The sequence below is a fragment of the Sapajus apella genome, unplaced genomic scaffold (assembly GCF_009761245.1).
Source record: "Sapajus apella isolate SASKATOON/1434 unplaced genomic scaffold, GSC_monkey_1.0 scaffold164, whole genome shotgun sequence".
Taxonomy (NCBI): Eukaryota; Metazoa; Chordata; class Mammalia; order Primates; family Cebidae; genus Sapajus; species Sapajus apella.
In genome coordinates this window covers 1,188,793-1,205,383 of record NW_022437104.1, presented here as the reverse complement: position 1 = coordinate 1,205,383, position 16,591 = coordinate 1,188,793, and the positions used below count along the sequence as shown (strand labels likewise).

Below are 16,591 nucleotides of genomic sequence, written 5' to 3'. Positions count from 1 at the left end.
CAGAGGCTCCCTTGGATTCTCACTCTGTTACTCCTGAGGATACTTTTCATGTGACCTCTGACTTTTCAATCCTGTACATTCACTTTGGGCTGAACAAGTACCTATTTTGGTATCTACTTGTATCAAATTATTTCTGAGGACCTTCAGACAATAGTGCATACAACAAACTTCATCTCTGCAGAACAGACTTTCATAACTACTTTTTCAGAGTCTGTGCCAGATATTTTATTATAAATTCTAAGTCTTAGACTTGGGTAGGAATTAGCTAAATCTCCATTTTGCAGATGAAGAAGCTAAGTGACTTGCCCATGACTTGTCCCAACAAACTGACCATAGGTTCACTGGATGCCAAAGCTCCTGCTGTGTACACTGATAACAAGTATCAAAGTACAGTTTCCAGCCTGTAGTTGTAACAGGTTTTTTTTAAATGCAAGTTTTTCCTTTTGTTCTTTAATGGAAAGTTTTATCTGCAGAAATGGGCTGGCTTCTGGCAGCCAAAGAGTAAGAATAGTAAAATTGGGCCGGACACAGCAGCTCACGCCTGTAATCTTAGCACTTTGGGAGGCCGAGGTGGGTGGATCACCTGAGGTCAGGAGTTAAGAGAGCAGCTTGGCCAATGTGGTGAAACCCTCTCTCTACTAGAAATACAAAAATTAGCCAGGCGTGGTGGTGGGCACCTGTAATCTGAGCTACTAGGGAGGCTGAGGCAGGAAGATTGCTTGAACCTGGAGGTGGAGGTTGCAGTGAGCAGAGACCACGCCATTATACTGCAGCCTGGGTAACAAGAGCAACACTCCATTTCAGAACAAAAAAGAACAAGTACTAAAATTGGGTACTCACAAAATTAGTACCTTAATAGTGTACACTGAATGGTGGATCGGTATTCCACTACTTCTAGCTTGATTGCCGTATTCCATGGCAAAGACTACAATGTATGTGTGTGTAGATAATTGAAACTCCTACAGTTGAAAGGGAAGGCCACTTTATCAGTGTTTCCTGGAATTCGCTGGGGTTCCTGATAGCTGCTTTTTTTTTTTTTTATACATTATTCTTTAGCTTTGTGATTATCAGTCTGGTCTCTTAATGGTTGGTTGTTGAACTCCACAATGTAGTGATGCATATGTGCATCTACAGTAGTTTCAGTCTGTACTTCTTTAGTACTTGGACTTCAAGGTACGTGGCCTTCCAGTTGAAAGTCATTTGTATTTCTATTGCTGAACCAGACTTAACACATAATCCATCCCGCCCTCTTATCTTCTTATAAGGTGATGCTCCTTGTTATCTCTGATTTCTTTTTGCCTTGGTGAGAACAGGTAACGAAGATAGTCCACAGAACTCTGCCCACGTCAGTCACTAGTTTGGTGTATTTAGCATGGTAGAGGGACTTGAGGGAATATGGGACAAGCTGGAGGAAGTCAGGTACTACAGAGGTCAGAAAGCATTATTGCCTCTAGTTTGGAGTTACTTTAACAAGCATTTATTATACTATTTTTCCAGTCCAGGCGGAGTGCTGACATAATTCTGCCACTAATGGGCTTACAATCTAGTTGTGTTTTTTTTTTTATGCCCTTGCGTTTATTGTATGACTTGTGAGTTGATCTCAGGTTACTTTATGCCCAGTTTTCCAGTTCCCTTTATTTGAGAAACAATGTACTTCATGGAAAAAGCATTATTTATTTTATTTTTGTAGAGACAGGGTCTCACTCTTGCTCAGATTGTGTGTAGTGCATGATCTTGGCTCACTACAGCCTCAACCTCCTGGGCCCAAATGATCCTCCCACCTCAGCCTCCTGAGTAGCTGAGACCACAGACATTTGCCATCATCCCTGGCTAATTTTGTAGACAATTTTTGGTAGAGATGGTATCTCACTGTGTTGCCCAGGCTGGAATCCTTGGCTCAGGCGACCCTCCTGCCTCTGCCTCTGCCTCTGCCTCCCAAAGTGCTGGGATTACAGGCGTGAGCCACCATGCCCAGCCCTGAAAGAGCGTTATTTTGAAGTCAGACCTAATTGATTCAAATCCAAGTACTGCCATATTGCTGTGTGATTTGGGGCAAGTTATTTAAGTTTTCCAAGCTTCTGTTTTCTCTGTTTAAATAAAGGAGATGGAGGGGGATGAATGATCTAATACCCATTTCACAGAGTTAGAAAGATAAATGAAATATGCCTAATCCAGTGTCTGTCTTGAAATATTAATCACTACAGTCAGTTCCATGAGCTCAGTTATACCTGGCTCTTGTTCACTTATCTGTCTCCATACCTAGATTGGTGCCTGGCATGTGTCAGTGCCTGACTTAGTACATATTGGTTGAAAGTTGAAACAGTTCATTGGTTGCCTATTCTGTGCAAGTGGTGTTCTATGTTCTGGAGATAACAACAGTGAACAAAACAGATTTTTTAGATCTTAGCCTTCTGGAAGCTTACATTCTAGTGATTAATAACTCTTGGTTGTTTTTAATATCAAATACTCTTCAGATATTTCTGCAAGAGCCATAATATAAAATACATAAAATGGGGACTATGAGCTCAGGTCGAAGAGAAAGTAGGAACAGCAGGCCAGGTGTGGTGGCTCATGCGTGTAATCCCAGCACTTTGGGAAGCCAAGGTAAGAAGATTGCTTGTGTCCAGGAGTTTGAGACCAGCCTGGGCAACATAGCAAGACCCTGTCTCTACACAAAATCGAAATTTAACCAGGCATGGCGGTGCATACCTGTAGTCCCACCTCTTAGGGAGGCTTCAGTGAGCCATGATCCTGCCACTGCATTCCAGCCTTGGTGACAAAATGATACCCTGCCTCAAAAAGCTAAAAAATTTAAAGAGTAGAAATACCAATCCTCTCTGGTTATTTGGTCCGGTCTCCACCTACCAAATTCTGGTTTGGGGAAGGACAGTATGAAACCCACTGCTTTACACTACCTGTGATTGGAAATGAGACATGTCTTCTCAGAGAGCTGTTTTCCCCGAGTTTTATAAATAGGTGTCACTTCCTCTCAAAAAGTATCACCCCACTGACTGTTTAGGTGCCTTTCCACTGTATTCCCATGGTACCTCTGCTCCATAACCTCGCACACATATTGTAAGTATCATGCTTTGTGCTGTCTGCATCTTGGCACTTAGTAGTCTCTCAACTCCTATTCACTGAACTGAACGTTGAACCAGCAATTAAAAGCTATAGATGGTGGTTCAGAATCTCAACTCTCACTTTCTTTAAAACTCAAATGCGGTATTTTTTCTGATCAGTTGTTTGAGTATGTTATAGCTGAATCTCTCCTAAATCGTTTTACTCTCCTGGAAAATTGCAAGGTTAATGACTAAACTGGACCAATTTGAGCCAGGCGCTTACAGGTGGTAGCAATGATGATAAATGTGTAAATGGAGCCAGAGTGCTCACTGTTCTGATGGTAATTGTTGCTCTTTGCCCTGTCAGGATTGAATGCAGATTGGGAATAAATTGCCATGTTGACTAGATAAGTGTTTCTTAAACTTCATCACGAAAATCATCTGGGGTTCTTGTTAAAAACAGATTCCCAGCCTGACCCTAGACTTGACTGAATCAGGTTACTCAGGGGAGGGGCTTGGAACAGTGATTATTTCCAAGAAATGAGAATAAAAGGACTATTACTTTTCATTGTACATGCTGCCATTTTTTTCTTTTGCCCTGAATATGTTCTGCTTTTATTCAGTTGTAATTTTATCTTTTGAATAACTTATAATTCATGGTACAAAACTTCAAAAGTTACAAAAGGATGTAGGATAAAATATATTCCACCCCTTTCCCAGCCGCTAGGTTCTCCTCCCCAAAGGGGACCAATATTATCAGTTCGCTGTGTATTCTTTCAGAGATACTATGGATATAAAAACAAATATAGTTATACATTTCATATATATATACATGTTTTACATATATACATATTCTACACGAAAAATAACTTTTTTTTTTTTTTTTTTTTGGAGACGGAGTTTTGCTGTTGTTACCCAGGCTGGAGTGCAATGGCGCGATCTCGGCTCACCGCAACCTCCGCCTCCTGGGTTCAAGCAATTCTCCTGCCTCAGCCTCCTGAGTAGCTGGGATTACAGGCACGTGCCACCATGCCCAGCTAATGTTTTGTATTTTTAGTAGAGACGGGGTTTCACCATGTTGACCAGGATGGTCTCGATCTCTTGACCTCGTGATCCACCCGCCTCGGCCTCCCAAAGTGCTGGGATTACAGGCTTGAGCCACCACGCCCGGCCACGAAAAATAACTTTTAAAAACAGCATACTATGCGTAATATTCTGTACCTTGCACTTATTATTTACCATATGTTGGTGATTTTTTCTATGTGTATAGAGTTTTGTCATTTTTTATGGCTTTACACTATACCATTGTACGTATACATTATGATTTATTTAACTAGTACCCTTATTGATGGCCAATTAATTAGGTTGTTTCCAGTCTTCACTTATTACAAATAATGCTACAGTAAATATTTTGTGTTTGCAAAGGAATTGCTCACACTTAGGCACTTGCATTGTTGTTCCAAGAGCTTTACGTGTCTGAAAGATAAATCCCTGAAAGCAGAATTGCTGGGGCAAAGGATATGCACAGTTGTAATTTTGAAAGGTCTTGCCAAATCGCTCTCCCCAGAGTTTCTACCATTTATACCCTTACCAAGAATGTTTGCAAGTGCGTTTCCTTCACCAATACATTATTTGCTAATCTTGTAAATGAAATACCATGTTTCAGTATTATTTCAATTTTTTTTTTTTTTTGAGATGGAGTCTTGCTCTGTTGTCCAGGGTAGAGTGCAGCGGTGTGATCTCGGCTCACTGCAACCTCCACCTCCCAGGTTCAAGCGATTCTCCTGCCTCAGCCTCCCAAGCAGCTGGGACTACAGGCATGTGCCACCATGGTCAGCTCATTTTTATATTTTTAGTAGAGACAGGGTTTCACCATATTGGCCAGGCTTGTCTTGAACTCCTGACCTTGTGACCTATCCACTTCGGCCTCCCAAAGTGCTGGGATTACAGGCCTGAGCCATCACTTCTGGCCTAATTTTATTTCTCTTATCACAAGTGAGTTTGATCATCTTATTATATGCTTAAGATCTATTTATTTCCTTTTTTGTAAAATGTTCTCTTGGGTTGTTGGTTTTTTTTCCCTTCTTATTAAGGAAATTAGTCCTCTGCACTATTTTGCAGTTTGTCATTTGTCTTTTGAGATTACTTACATTGGTTTTTCCCAAGCAGAAATGTTTGAGTTTTTTTCTTAAGTCATTTATACATTCATACTGTGGGAATGTTTGATTTTCATATAGTCCAAGAGTATTGGCCGTTTTCTGGGGGTGTTACTGGATTTGCTCATAAACTATCCCCATTCTGAGATTATATAAAGTTTCCCTCATGATGTCTTCTATTATCATTATTATTATTATTATTTTTAGAAACAGAGTCTTGTTCTGTTGTCCAGGCTGGAGTGCAGTGGTGTGGTCTCGGCTCATTGCAACCTATACCTCCTGAGATCAAGCAGTTTTCCTGCCTCAGCCTCCCGAGTAGCTGGGATTATAGGCACCAGCCACAATGCCTGGCTAAATTTTCTATTTTTAGTAGAGACAGGATTTTACCGTGTTGGCCAGGCTGGTCTTGAACTCCTGACCTCAAGTGATGTGCCCGCCTTGGCCTCCCAAAGTGCTGGGTTTCCATACATTGGCCACTGTGCCTAGCCTGTTATTTTTATGATTATACTAGTTAAAGTGTGAAGTATGAATCCATGTTTTTCTCCTCAAATGACTTTTCAGTTATCCCAACACAATTTGTTAAATAGTCTATATTACTTTTCTTATCTAAAAAATGAGTTTTTTTTTTTTAATGAGTTTTTTTAAACAAACAAATGGCATATAAATAAAGGGAAGGGGAGCTGCTACACATTAAAATTGTTAGGAGCCATATCAACCAAATACAGCATGTGTATTCTATTTGAATCAAATCCTGATTTGAACAAAGCAACCATCAAAAGACATTTTGGGGACAATCATGGAAAATAGAATAGGGACTGGATATTATGATATTAAGAAATTATTGTTAATTTTGTTGGGTGTAATCATGGTACTGTTATGTTACTTTAACTGTGAGAGTTAACTAATGAAGTATTTATGCGTGAAGTGATTTGATGTCTAGAATTGCTTTAAGATATGCCAGGAATGCGCAATAGCTTATCAAAAGATATTCAGCATCAGTAATCATCAGATAAATGCAAATCAAAACCATAATGAGATATCACCATGCAAATCAAGACCACAGTGAGATATCACCTCATACTCATTAGGATGGCTACTGTGAAAAGAACACACAGAAAATAAGTGTTGACAAGGTTGTGGAAAAATTGGAACCCTTATGTACTGTTGGTGAGATTGTAAAATGCTGCAGCTGCTATGGAAAACAGTATGGAGGTTCCTTAAAATATTAAAAATGAAACTACCATATAATTCAGCAATTTCACTTCAAATTGAAATTTCACTTGAAATTCTGAAACAATTGAAAGCAGGATCTCTAAGAGATATTTGCATACCCATGTTCAATACTATTCACAGTAGCCAAGAGTTGGAAACAACCCCAACGTCTATTGATGAATGAACGGATAAACAAAATGTATAGCATACAGTGGAATAATATTCAGCCTTAAAAAGGAAACAAATCCTGTCACATGCTACAAATGGATGAACACTTGAGGATATTATGTTAAGTGAAATAAGCCAGCCACAAAAGGACAAATTCCATATGATTCCACTTATATGAGGTATCTAAAGTAGTCAAATTCATACAAACAAAAATAGAATTGTGGTTACCAAGAACTAGGAGGAGGGAGAAAAGGGAGCTGTTATTTAATGGGTGTAGAATTTCAGATTGGCAAGATGAAAAAATTCTGGAGATATGTTATACAACAATGTGAATATTCATAACACAACTGAACTGTACACTTAAAAACAGTAAAATGGTCAATTTTATGTGCTTTTTAGTCACAACAAAAAATACCAAAACACCATAAAAAGGAGGGGTCAAGATAGATGAAACAAGAATGACTTAATATTGATAACAATTGAAAGTGGGTGATGCTTTCATGGCGGTTCATTACCTTTGTATGTTTAAAATTTTCCGTAATGAAGAGTTCTTAAGCCTTAGGGGAGCTTGGGATTTGTGAACAGAGCTGAGTTTTAATCCTATCTCCACTTAAAAAAAATTGAGGTATAACACATATACCATAAAATTCAACATTTTAAGGTGTATAATTTAATGGTTTTTAGTATATTCGTAGTGCTGTTCACCTATCACCACTAATTCCAGAAGATTTTTATAACCTCCAAGGGTAACCCAGCACCTACTAGTCTTATTCCCTATCCCCGCAATCCCTGGCAACTACTAATTTATTTTTCCATCTCTTTGGATTTGCGTATTCTGAGCATTTCATATGAAAGAAGTCATACAATATATGGCCTTTTGTGTCTGGGTTGTTTCAGGTTAGCATTCTGTTCTCAAAGTTCATTGATGTTGTAGCATAAATCAGTACTTCATTCGTTTTTATGGCCAAATATTTTCTTATATGGATATACCACATCCATTTCAGCTCATAAACATTTGGGTTACTTCTACTTTTTGGCTGTCATGAATAAGCCTGCTGTGAACTTTCATGTACAAGTTTTTGTATGAACATAGCTTTTCAGTTTTCTTCGGAATATACTTAGGGGTGGAATTGTTGGATCATATGATAACTTATGTTTAACCATTTCAGGACCTCTGAGACCATTTTCCAAAGTGACTGCACCATTTTACGTTCCCACTAACAATTTACAAGGATTCCAATTTCTCTGCATCCTTGCCAACACCCATTATTTTCCAATTTTTAGACTGTGGTTATCCTGGTGGGAGCTAACTTGTATCTCGTTGTATTTTTGTTGTTGTTGTTTTTGTTTGTTTGTTTGAGACGGAGTCTCGCTCTGTTACCAGGCTCGAGTGCAGTGGCGAGATCTTGGCTCAATGCAACCTCTGCCTCCTGGCTCAAGTGATTCTCCTGCCTTAGCCTTCCGAGTATTTGGGACTACAGGCACGCGCCACCACACCCAGCTAATTTTTTTATTTTTAGTAGAGATGGGGTTTTACCATGTTAGCCAGGATGGTCTTGATCTCTTGACCTTGTGATTCGCCTACCTTGGCCTCCCAAAGTGCTGGGATTACTGGTGTGAGCCACTGTGCCCGGTCTCACGGTGGTTTTGATGGACATTTCTATAATGACCAATAATGTTGAGCAGCTTGTCATGTGCTTATTGGCTAGCTTCACTTTTTAGCTTTGTGACTTTGGTCAAGTTCTCCACCTCTGAGCCTCATCGATCACTTGTCTGTAAAATGAAGATAATAATGCCTCCTGAGGTTATTGCAGAGTTAGTGGATGTGAGGCAGGTTTGGAACAGTGCCTGATACATAGTAGATATTTAATTGATACCTAATACTACTTTGCTACTCGAGCTGTGGGTAGCTTGCAATCTAGTGATTTCACTACATCTGCTGTGAAGTTAAAAACTGAGATGATAGTGCCCTCTCATTTGCCAAAACTGTTTTTCCTTTCCTTTTTTTTTTTTTAAAGACAGGGTTTCTCCATGTTGGTGAGGCTGGTCTTGAACTCCTGACCTCAGGTGATCCACCCGCCTCAGCCTCCCAAAGTGCTGGGATTACAGGCGTGAGCCACCGTGCCCAGCCTGTTTTTCTTTTTAACACTCTCACTAGGCCTTTCTTTACTATTCTTTACCAGTCAAGTCCTGTTCTCTGTCCTTTCTAGTTGGAAGGACATGGTTAGGATCACGGAGATACAACCTGTGATAAGATAGAACCTGTGACCTTAAAACTTGAAGATGATGGTATTGTCAAATTAGTTCTGTGATCATGTCATCCATCTCTGTGCTATAGGAGTGAATTTGTCCAAGAGGTTTTAGGCCTGTGGACAGTATTCAGAACATTGGGAAAGAGGCAATAAGGCATTCTAGGCAGGGAAACCAAGTGAACCAAACCAAAGACAGGGAAGCAGGAGTCATCTTGGAAATGGGTAGTTAGGAAATTAGCCTGTTAGGAGAGGGGTATTGTGGAACAGTGAGAGATTTGTTGAGATTGTTATTCTATTGTTTTCCATTACCTACTCCAGAATATTTAGTGAAAGAAGTCCTACCTGGAATCACGAGACTTTTGTTCTAACCTTGTTTCGGCTGCAATTAGCTAGGTCAAGTAATTTATCCTCTCTAGACCTCAGTTGCCTATGTGATAAAATGAATAATTGGATTAGTTCGGTGATTCTTAATTGGGGGTGTGCATGAGAAACTACGGGAAGCTGTTTTGAAATAGAGGTGTTCGGATCACACTCAAGAAATTCTTCCAGGCAGGGTGCAGTGGCTCAGGTCTATAATCCCAGCACTTTGGGAGGCCAAAGCTGGCAGATCACCTGAGGTCAGGAGTTTGAGACCAGCATGGCCAACACGGTGAAACCCAGTCTCTACTAAAAATACAAAAATTAGCGAGGTGTGGTGGTGTGCGCCTGTAGTCCCAGCTACTCAGGAAGCTGAGGCAGGAGAATCGCTTGAACCCAGAAGGTGGAGGTTGAAGTGAGCACTCCAGCCTGGGTGGCAGAGTAAGACTCTGATTCAAAAAAAACAAAAAAGAAATTATTTCAGCAGATCTGAGGTGAACTCAGGTTTGTATATTTTGAAAAAGATCTCCAGGTGGTTGTGATGTACATTCCTGGTTTTTTAAGAGCTACCAAACTGATTAAAAATCACTAGCCCATGGCTTTCTGGAGTTGAAATCACTTGAATGGTAGCATAATTAGCTTCAGACCAGGTAAAGATTAAGTGTTGTAGTGGAAAAGGTCTTTGGTGACACCAAGAGACTTTGGTGTCAGTGTGACCCAGGTTGCTGTTTCCTAGCTTTATAGCTCTGAGTATGGCATCTTACTTTTCTGAGCCTCAGTTTCCTCATCTGTAAAATGGGGCTTCTAATACCTGCATGGTGAGGTTGTGATGATGAGGGAGAAAATATCACACTTAACAACCGTGCCTGGTACAAGGTAAATAGATGCTCAACCAATGACTTGTATGAGTGGTATGCTGGAAGAAACTATCACCAGGGGACAGTATAAAAGTTTACTCCTACCCTGACACATCTGGAGTTACTCATATCTCTAGGCATAAATATGTTAAAATACTTTTTGGTTCCTTTGCTTGGATATCAAACAGATACCAACCTTGCTTCACTATCTGCTTACTGGTGTCTCTCCCCTTGTGTGTGACATGACTGGCAACTGTGATTAGACTCTTTTTCCATAGTCTAGCAAAAGTTTAATGCATTTAAACTCCTGTTAGACTCCAGAAAACTACCATTCCAACTTAAATGAAAAATAGTTGAGTTGAAAAAAATTATCAAGGTCCACAGGCTCTAGAGCCAAAATCTGGGCTTTGCTACTTGTAGCCATGTGAGCCTGGGGCTAATGATGTGTAAAATGGGGATAATAATAGTAGGTATGCCCTCAGAAGGTTGTTGTGTTAAATGAGTTAATGCACATAGCACATATTCAGTATCTGTTAGCCATTATTATTACTACTATGTACCAGGTCTTGTGTGGGAGCCAGGAATACAGAGGTAAATTCTCTCTATGGTCAAGGAACTTAATCTGGTGGAGCCAGTATACAGATAATTTCAGTATACTTCAAGTACAGCAATAGAGGCATGTACAGGAAGAATACTTAACAGTTTAGCTCTGTTACATAAAAAATAGTGCTCTCCAGGAAGAAGTCCGGTACAACAGAAAGTGTGCATTCTGGAGTCAGATCAGCCTGGATTTGAATCCTGTCTACCACTCACTCATGCAACTTTGGGGGCAGCCAATCTCTTGCAGCCTTAGTTTCCCCATTTCTAAAATGGGGTAAAGTTTCTGACTTCTCTCTGTTGGAAGTGCAACTATTTAGGTGCCCTGCAATGTACAGTACTACTAAGGAAAAAAGCAAGGACTTTAAAAAAACTTAGATTTCTATGTCTATTTCTACATCAAAGCTTTTCATCCATATGTACCTTACTATGGTTATTCTAACAATGGGATAATATATATAAAATACATACAGCACATAGATGCTGAGCAATAAATAATAGCTTTTTTATCTTTCTAACAGATGTCTAATGTTATTTTTTGAACTAAAAACTTAAGTAATATATACCTTGTTAATTTCAGTACTCTAATTTTGAAGTGCGTCAGGGCAAGTTTTATGAAAGGAGTTAAAAAAACATTGGCCGGGCGCGGTGGCTCAAGCCTGTAATCCCAGCACTTTGGGAGGCCGAGGTGGGTGGATCACGAGGTCAAGAGATCGAGACCATCCTGGTCAACATGGTGAAACCCCGTCTCTACTAAAAATACAAAACATTAGCTGGGCATGGTGGCACGTGCCTGTAATCCCAGCTACTCAGGAGGTTGAGGCAGGAGAATTGCCTGAACCCAGGAGGCGGAGGTTGCGGTGAGCCGAGATCGCGCCATTGCACTCCAGCCTGGGTAACAAGAGTGAAACTCCGTCTCAAAAAAAAAAAAACAAAAAAAAAAAACACTGGGCATTTGAATGAACACGTGTATAATGCTGTCTGTGTTTACAGTAATCAAGTTGCGGACTGGGAGAGTGGTTTTGTTTTGTTTTTTAAGAGTAGTCTGTTCTGGTTGGGCGCAGTGGCTTGTGCCTGTAATCCTAGCACTTTCAGAGGCCGAGGCGGGAGGATCACTTGAACTCTCAGGAGTTTGAGAGCCTGGGCAACAAAGTGAGATCTTATGTCTGCATTTTTTTTTAAAGTAAAAAATTTTTAAACAATATTCTGTTCTGTCACGTGTAATCTCAAATTTCACCAAACTGTAAAATTTAGTTGCTAAACCTCCTGACTTCTAACAATACAAATCAGCTTCTGTAGTATGACACGTTCTCTTCTTCCCTCCTAGGTCTTTCAGAGCCTTGAAGATCACCATTTGGAAGTGGTGGCGTTTTTCAGGGAAAATGGCTTTCATGGCCTTCTTGCCCATGACTCCGAGTATGCTCTCTACAATATTCCCTCTTACTACAGTTCCCATGCTCTGAAATTGAGCTGGAATGGGAAGAACCTCACTACCAACCAGTTCCTGATGCAAGAAGTGGCCAAGCAGCTGGGCCTGAAGAGGGTGAATTTTCCCATATTTGCTGCACTGCTAGGTAGGTCATCCACAGAAGAGAATGCAGTGATTGGTAATTTCCTCTTCGTGGGGTAAGAGATGAGGACTAAAGTGATTTAGCCTGTCATCATTAAATTTGTCTTCTTAAAGTCCTCATGCTAAACCCTGTGCTAGGGAGAACTCAGCATGATTTTGGGTTTCTTGGTAGACCACACTAAAACTCCGCGTGTTTGGTTTGTGGGTTGCTACAGGTTATTCCAGAACATTATTTAGATTCCTGTAAACCTTATTTTGTTACATTTTATAACTCTTTTATGCTGAGTATTCTCAAGCTAAATGTTTTATTAACCCTAGACAACTTTGGTTCCCCACACAGAGCATCAGCATTTCTTCCCCAGTGTCTAAATTGAGATCAGAAAGACAAATTGTTGATTATGGTTTTCTCTTTGTTTCTTTTGCGCTAATATTTTATGAAAATTTCCAAATATACAGCAAAATTGAAAAAGAGTTTTGCAGTAAGAACCCTATATCTACCATTTATATTCTGCCGTTAACATTTTACTATAATTGCCATATCATGTATCTGTCCATTCCTCTACCCATCCATTAGTCTATTTCTTATTTTATTTATTTACCTATTTAGTTTTTTTTAGATGGAGTCTCGCCCTGTCACCCAGCCTGGAGTGCAGTGGTGCGATCTCAGCTCACTGCAATCTCCGCCTCCCGAGTTCAAGCGATTCTCTGGCCCAGCCTCCCGAGTAGCTAGGACTGCAAGCACTCGACACCACGCCCAGCTAATTTTTGTATTTTTAGTAGAGACGGGGTTTCATCATATTGGCCAGGCTGATCTTGAACTCCTGACCTTGTGATCTGCCCACCTTGGCTTCCCAAAGTGCTAGGATTACAGGCGCGAGCCACCGTACCCAGCCTATTTTATTTTATTTTATTTTGTTTTATTTTCAAGACAGAGTCTCGCTCTGTTGCCCAGGCTAGAGTATAGTAGCATGATCTCAGCTCACTGCAACTTTCACCTCCTGGGTTCAAGCGATTCTCCTGCCTCAGCCTCCCGAGTAGCTGGGATTACAGGCACCCACCACCATGCCCAGCTTATTTTTACATTTTTAGTAGAGATGGGGTTTCACCATGTTGGTCAGGCTGGTCTTGAATTCCTGACCTCAAGCAGTCTACCCACCTCAGCCTCCCAAAGTACAGAGAATACAGGCATGAGCCACTGCGTCCAGCCCAATCTATCTCTTAAAGACGTATTTCAGAGTAAATTGCAGAGAGTTGATTATGTTTTGAATTTGTTTTTCAAGTACTTAGCACATGAAGGTTAATATCCTGTCTCAGATGTGACCTTTGCTCTGTGATCTCAAAGGACGTGAGTTTGGATAATACAATGGGGTCAGCACAAGTTTTGGAATTAGGCCATTGGCAAATCACTGAAGTGACGTCTCCCTGGTTTCAGTTTCCTCATCTGTGAAATGCGGATAATAATACCTCATGGTTTTCTTCATAAAGTGAAATGAAATAAGCTGTACAAAATGCCCAGCACTTACTAGGCAGTTAGTAATTGGTGGCTGCTGTTACAGCAGGCAACATGACTTAGGGGAGAAGTCATTAGCATGGGCTTTGGAGTTAGATTCCTAGCTTTTTATCTTGGTGTGTGTACCTATTGGCCACACCACATTGGGCCAAGTCACCAAACTTGTCCGAATCTCAGTTTCCTTATCTGTAAAATGGCAATGATATTACCATACATAGTCATTATAAAGATGATACATATAATACACATGAGACATATTAGGTAACCAACACAGAGCTACTGTATCACATTAAGAATATAGACCTGGGGCCGGGCGCGGTGGCTCAAGCCTGTAATCCCAGCACTTTGGGAGGCCGAGGCGGGTGGATCACGAGGTCAAGAGATCGAGACCATCCTGGTCAACATGGTGAAACCCCGTCTCTACTAAAAATACAAAAAATTAGCTGGGCATGGTGGTGCGTGCCTGTAATCCCAGCTACTCAGGAGGCTGAGGCAGGAGAATTGCCTGAACCCAGGAAGCGGAGGTTGCGGTGAGCCGAGATCGCGCCATTGCACTCCAGCCTGGGTAACATGAGTGAAACTCCGTCTCAAAAAAAAAAAAAAAAAAAAAAAAAAAAATACAGACCTATGTGAATTATTTGATCATTTTCTCTCCCAGGACCCCTCTCATGGCCTGGAGGTTCTAAGAAAACATTTGTGCAGTCAATAAATGACAAATGTTCTTTATAGGTAACCACATCCTCCCAGATGAGGACCTGGCTGCTTTTCACTGGAGCCTTTTGGGACCAGAACATCCTCTTGCATCACTTAAGGTAATGTTCCCTATTTCTTGCCTATACAGATTAGGGGATATGAGATTTTGATTGGAGTTTTGATGGAATAATTGTCTTACATTAGATTTAAAATATTTCACATACATACAGAAGAAAAAAAAATTGGTTATGGCCAGGTGCGGTGGTTCACACCTGTAATCCCAGCACTTTGCGAGGCGGAGGCGGGTGAATCACATGTGGTCAAGAGTTCAGGAACAGTCTGGCCAACATGGTGAAACCCCATTTCTACTAAAAATACAAAAATTAGTCGAACATGGTGGCAGGCACATGGAGTCCCAGCTACTCAGGAGACTGAGGCAGGAGAATTGCTTGATCCCAGGTGGCGGAGGTTGCAGTGAGCCAAGATCACGCCACTGCACCCCAGCCTGGGCAACAAAGCGAGACTCCATCTAAAAAAAAAAAAGATAAAAGAAATTGGTTATTATCAATACTGTTATTATCTCAAGAATTCATATAAGTCTATAAAGAAATATACTAATATCCCAATAATGAAGTAATGAACAAAGGACATAAGCAGAAAATTTGAAGTAGAGAAAATACAATGACTAGATGTTCAGCCTCACTAATGATCAGACATGTAAATTAAATGTGATTTTTTTTCTTTTTTTTTTTTTTATGGGGCCGTGACTCGTTTTTTTTGTTTTGTTTTGTTTTGTTTTTTGAGATAGATTCTCACTCTTTCGCCCAGGTTGGAATGCAGTGGCATGATCTCAGCTCACTGCAACCTCCACCTCCTGGGTTCAAGCGATTCTCATGCCTCAGCCACCCAAGTAGCTGGGATTACAGGCATATGCCATCACACCTGGCTAATTTTTTTTTTTTTGAGACAGAGTCTTACTCTGTCACTCAGGCTGGAGTGTAGTGTTGCAATCTCAGCTCACCGCAACCTCTGCCTCCCAGGTTCAGGTGATCGTGCTGCCTCAGCCTCCTGGGTAGCCGGGATTACAGGCATGCACCACCACGCCCAGCTAATTTTTGTATTTTTAGTAGAGACAGGGTTTCACTGTGTTGGCCAGGCTGATCTTGAACTCCTGATCTCAAGTGATCTGCCCAGCTCGGCCTCCCAAAGTGCTGGGATTACAGGTATGAGTCACCGCACCCAGGCAGTGTGATTTTTTTTAACTTAACGGTTTAACAAATATTGAAAAATTAGTTTACTTACTATTATCAAAACTGTTGTGGCTGGGTGCGGTGGCTCATGCCTGTAATCCCAGCACTTTGGGAGGCCGAGGCTGGTGAATCACCTGAGGTCAGGAGTTTGAGACCAGCCTGGCCAACGTGGTGAAACTTAAAAAATACAAAACTTAGCCGAGTGTGATGGCACATGCCTGTAGTCTCAGCTACTCAGGAGGCTGAGGCAGGAGAATTGCTTGAACCCGGCAGGTGGAGGTTGCAGTGAGCTGAGACTGCACTACTGTACTCCAGCCTGGGTGACACAGTGAGACTCCGACTCAAGAAAAAAAAGACTGTTGGGAGACTGTTGTGATACCCACATACACTTTTGATGGTAGTGTTAGTTGGTGATTGTATTCTATTTCCTTTGTTCTTTCATGATCCTAAATGAATGTTTCATACCTTCTCTGTCTTCAAGCATCTAATACGTTCTCCTCACTTGGTCACCCTCAGTTCATGACCTCACTTCCTATTTTACTGACAGAATGGAAGCAATGGGAAGAAAACTTTGACAAGTTCTTACCTGCTCTTCACCTCAGCTACATGAAGGTGTTACCCGCTCTGTGCCCACGTTTTGCCTGCCTCCTATTAATTGTGCATGACCTGTCCATATCCCTAAGGCCAATCCCTCTACTTAAACTAGATCCCATCTCTTTATTTATTAAAAATTTTTTTGACTGGATGTGGTGGCTCATGCCTATAATCCCAGCACTTTGGGAGGCTGAGGTGGATGGATCACCTGAGGTCAGGAGTTTGAGACCAGCCTAGCCTAGCCGACATGGTGAAACCCTGTCTTTACCAAAAATAAGAAAATTAGCTGGGCGTGGTACCAGCTGCCTGTAATCCC

At 41.0% G+C, this 16,591-nt stretch overlaps 1 protein-coding gene across 1 annotated transcript in view; it reads left to right on the top strand.

Moving 5' to 3' along the window:
• The window catches only part of FAM120C (family with sequence similarity 120C), a 110,818-nt gene that overhangs the window by 13,904 nt on the left and 80,323 nt on the right, over nt 1-16,591 (top strand). Inside the window, exons 2-3 of the mRNA XM_032266988.1 lie at nt 11,986-12,232; nt 14,468-14,550. Of these exons, the coding sequence (XP_032122879.1) occupies nt 11,986-12,232; nt 14,468-14,550 (330 nt within the window). The remainder of the gene's footprint in view (nt 1-11,985; nt 12,233-14,467; nt 14,551-16,591) is intronic.